Genomic DNA, 4,664 nt, shown 5'->3' with positions numbered 1-4,664 from the left:
AAAGCATTCCTCCTAAACATTCGGGGCAAAGAAGACTGGGTCTCCATTGATCGTCTAAAACCTGCTTATCTTCTGCCAGATGACCCGCCTACAGTTCGCCTCTCTAGATCAGGGCGCCCTATTTAACATGTACATCATGTCATTTTTAGGGGGGGGGGGGGGGCCATGTACCAACCGTGTTTCACACAATTGTACATAATTCCTTTTGTATGTATTATGCTTGTATCTTCGCTCTTCCCTCGCACTAAAACGAACATGAAAATTCATGTCTGGTTTTTCTCTGTAATATTGTCTGTCTTGTGAACTTGTTATGTTCTGTTGCCTTGAGGTTTTGTATATAAGGAGAGAGTACTACAATAATATAACTCAGTCGTTTCCAACCTTCCCTTGAGTTCACAACCTTACTCAGCACCGTCACAATATCGTATTTTCATTTTCCCTGTGGTTTTTCTGCATCTGAGCATCATGTTTTCCTGTGATTTTCACGCATATATATATATATATATATATATATACATACATATATAAAATCTATGAATATTACTCTCTATCAGAAATGCTCTCCTTCAAAATCCCCTTTTCCAAATTTTCTTCTCACCTTAATTTTCATATCAACTTCCAGGCCCATCATGAGTCTTCCCTTCCTCTTAAGAGAGAGAGAGAGAGAGAGAGAGAGAGAGAGAGAGAGAGAGATGCTCTATTTTAGGGAGATGAATCTGAGATAGAGATCAATATTGGATGCTGGGGTTTTTGAGGTTTCATATTCCTGAGTTTATGAAATCGACTTGAATATCAGGACACAATTGAGTTTTGAAATAACTCTAACGTTGAAAAGACTAAATCTATAGTTTTTTTTTGAGTTTGGAAATCTCTTGACTTGGAAATAGTTTTTAGTTTCGGATTTCTCATCAACCTTTATATGAATCTCCTGTGTTTATCGAAATTATTATTTTTTGTAATATGTTGAATTAGAAAATAATATCTTTCTATAATCTTTTGAGTTAGTGACTTTGAATTTATTACCTGAAGTTCCATCTGTTCATAAATGTTGATTGAATATAACAAAATATGATTTAGTTTCAAGATTCTCATAACATTATAAAAACACCTTTTCAAAATTTTAATATTGATAAGTTTCAGATCCATTTAGCACTAAAACTAGACACTCCTCTGTCCACGTGTTCTAACACGTGCTTTACTTAAAGTAACACGCGCTTCACTTGCAGTAATACCCGCTTCACTTGCAGTAACACCTGCTTCACTTGCAGTAACACCTGCTACACTTGCAGTAACACCCGCTACACTTGCAGTAACACCTGCTACACTTGCAGTAACACCCGCTACACTTGCAGTAACACCTGCTTCATTTTCACTGATACGTTCTTCACTTGCCGTAACACCTGCTATACTTGCAGTAACACCTGTTGCACTTACAATAACACCTGCTTCACTTGCAGTAATACCCGCTTCACTTGCAGTAACACCTGCTTCACTTGCAGTAACTCCTGCTACACTTGCAGTAACACCTGCTACACTTGCAGTAACACCTGCTTCATTTTCACTGATACGTTCTTCACTTGCCGTAACACCTGCTATACTTGCAGTAACACCTGCTGCACTTACAATAACACCCGCTTCACTTGCAGTAACACCTGCTTCACTTGTAGTAACACCAGCTACACTTAGAGTAGCACCTACTTCACTGGTAATAACACCTGCTCCACTTGCACTAACACCTGCTACTCTTGTAGTAACAGCTGCTTAATTTGCAGTAACACGTGTTTTACTTGCAGTAACACCTGCTAATCTTGCAATAACACCTGCTTCATTTGCAGTAACACGTGTTTTACTTGCAGTAACACCTGCTACTCTTGTAGTAACACCTGCTTCATTTACAGTAACACATGTTTCACTTGCAGTAACACCTGCTACTCTTGAAGTAACACCTGCTTCATTTGCAGTAACACGTGTTTCACTTGCAGTAACACCTGCTTCATTTGCAGTAACACCTGCTAGTCTTGCAGTAACGCCTGCTTCATTTCCAGTAACACGTGTTTTACTTGCAGTAACACGTTTTTCGCTTCCACTAACACGTGTTTCACTAGCAGTAACTAGAGGATGTATATATATATATATATAAATATATATATATATATTATATATACATATTTATATATATATATATATATATATATACATATATTTATATATATATATATATATATGCATACATACATATATATATATATATATATATGTATATATATATATATATATATATTTATATATATGTATATATATTTATATGTATATATATATATATATATATGGAAATATATATATATATATATATGTATGTATATATATATATATATACATATATATACATATATATGTATATATATATACATATATTTATATACATATATATATATATATATATATAGACATATATATATACATATATATATATATAAATATATATATATATATATATATATATAGTGACATGCGTTTTACATAGTGCCTCAAAATAAGCCATTTATTTAGAGAAGCCAACACCATTGTGAAATTGTGTAATATATAAACTCAACTTGGTGTGATTGGGGATATTTGTGAAAGAAAATGTCAACTGGGCGTTGTGAATCGGAATAAGGCACCCTAGAGATGAGGATCTAACGAAGCTTATCCAATCAAGAGATTTGTCCAAGGCCCCATAGCTGCGTCTCCACAGACTTTTCATCCCAAAGGAAGGAATCATCCACTTCCTGCTGCCAAAGCTTGTAATCTACTGAAGGTATATGCAAGAGACGTAAGACTGGTAGTAGGTTGGCCAGGGCACCAGCCGCCCGTTGAGATACTACCACTAGAGAAGTATTGGATCCTTTGACTGGCCAGACAGTAATGCATTGGATCCCTCTCTCTGGTCACGGCTTATTTTTTCTTTGCCTACACTTACACAGAATAGTTTGGTCTATTCTTTACATATTCTCGTCTTTCCTCATACATCTGACAACAATGAGATACTTAACAATTCTTCACCCAAGGGGTTAATTACTGTACTGCAATTTGTTCAGTGTGCTTTCCTCTTGGTAAGGGTAGAAGAGACTCTTTAGCTGTGGTAAGCAGCTCTTCTAGGAGAAGGACACTCCAAAATTAAATCACTGTTCTCTAGTCTTGGGTAGTGCCATAGCCTCTGTACCATGGTCTTCCACTGTCTTGGGGTGGAGTTCTCTTGCTTGAGGGTACACTCAGGCACACTATTCTATCTTATTTTTTTTTTCTTCCTCTTGTTTTTTTTTGAAATGGTGTGTTGGGCAGGCTTAATAGAAGGGCCATGGATGCCTGGTGGTTTATCAAGAGGTTGTCTTTTCCTTTTTCTGATTATTTTTCTTCTCAAAACCATCCTTACTGTCCTCCCTTCAGTTGAAGTGGCTATCCTGGAGGGTATTTAGCCTTGCATGGTGTATCGGCTCCTCCATGTTGACCAGTTTTTCCGACTTTTTACTATAGTCTATGGGTATCATCAATCACTTTGTTTATAATTCTGTACGTATTGTTTTTGTTATAATTCTTGTTAATCTACTTTTTAAGTATGCTGTCTCTTTTTTATTTCTATTAATTCTTATGCTGTCTGGAGACATTGAGCGAAATCCGGGACCAGTACGTCCTAGATTTCGTCAATGTCGTCTTCTGTATTGCAATATTCGTGGTCTTCATGCAAATATCCAAGACCTTACAGTTGCGTCCAGACAGTATGATATTCTTTTGTGCTCAGAAACTTTGGTTTCTAATATGAGGGCACTCATCTGAGCTCCTTATAACTGGTTTTAAGAAGCCAATAATGTTGAAAACGTGATGCCATCCCTAGGGCCAGGGGAATGGCGGTGTATATTAGGACCGAGTACCCTGCTTCTCATAAGTCCTGCTATCAATGTGGATGTCATGAGATTCAGGTAATAAAAGTTTGTGGCACGCATAACAACTTTTATTTGTGTTCGATCTACCGGAATCCAGACATAGATGATTCTATCTTCGATTGTCTTCTTACCATTATGGCTAAGATACAAGAAGATGATAGAAAGGCTTCTTTTGTCTTTGTTGGTGATTTTAATGCTCACCATAGGGAGTGGTTAAGTTCTATCTCTCCTACCGATCGCCATGGCCTAAGAGCTTTAGACTTTGCCTCTGAATCAGGCTGTGAGCAAATCATAAATGAAGCTACTCACAGGTCTGGTAATTGCTTGGACCTCGTATACACTGACTCCCCTGGCGTTATAACTAGTAAGGTTGGTTCTCCAGTCGGGACATCTGATCATGCCTTGATTTCATTATTAGTGAAGACTGAGCAGCCTGTCCCTGATATATCATATTCTTGTAAAATTTATATGAAATCCCAAGCAGACTGGAATGGGATTTTACATGATCTTTTGTGCTTGAATTGGTCACAATTATATAATAGTGTAGATCCTGTTGTCCCTTTGAATGAGAATCTAGTCAACATAATTGATAGGCGTATCCCTTCTCGTGTGCCAAGGTACTGAGTGAAGGACAAACCGTGGTTCAGTGATGATTGTAGACGTGCTTATTTGGAGAAACAGGAGGCCTATCATCTTTGGAAGGGTAACAGATCAGATTTGACCTGGAACAACTATACTCAGCTT

The 4,664-nt window shown here is 37.0% G+C and overlaps 1 protein-coding gene across 1 annotated transcript in view; it reads right to left on the bottom strand.

Moving 5' to 3' along the window:
• Positions 1-1,158: 1,158 nt before the first annotated feature.
• The window catches only part of LOC137626533 (antifreeze protein Maxi-like), a 67,035-nt gene continuing 63,529 nt past the window's right edge, over positions 1,159-4,664 (bottom strand). The window contains exons 2-3 of the mRNA XM_068357577.1: positions 1,851-2,030; positions 1,159-1,757 (exon numbers count right to left, since the gene is read on the bottom strand). Coding sequence (XP_068213678.1) covers positions 1,159-1,757; positions 1,851-2,030 — 779 coding nt within the window. The remainder of the gene's footprint in view (positions 1,758-1,850; positions 2,031-4,664) is intronic.

The sequence above is a fragment of the Palaemon carinicauda genome, chromosome 34, assembly GCF_036898095.1.
Source record: "Palaemon carinicauda isolate YSFRI2023 chromosome 34, ASM3689809v2, whole genome shotgun sequence".
Taxonomy (NCBI): Eukaryota; Metazoa; Arthropoda; class Malacostraca; order Decapoda; family Palaemonidae; genus Palaemon; species Palaemon carinicauda.
Note: the sequence above shows the minus strand (reverse complement) of the source record. Positions and strands in the feature narration are given on the sequence as shown.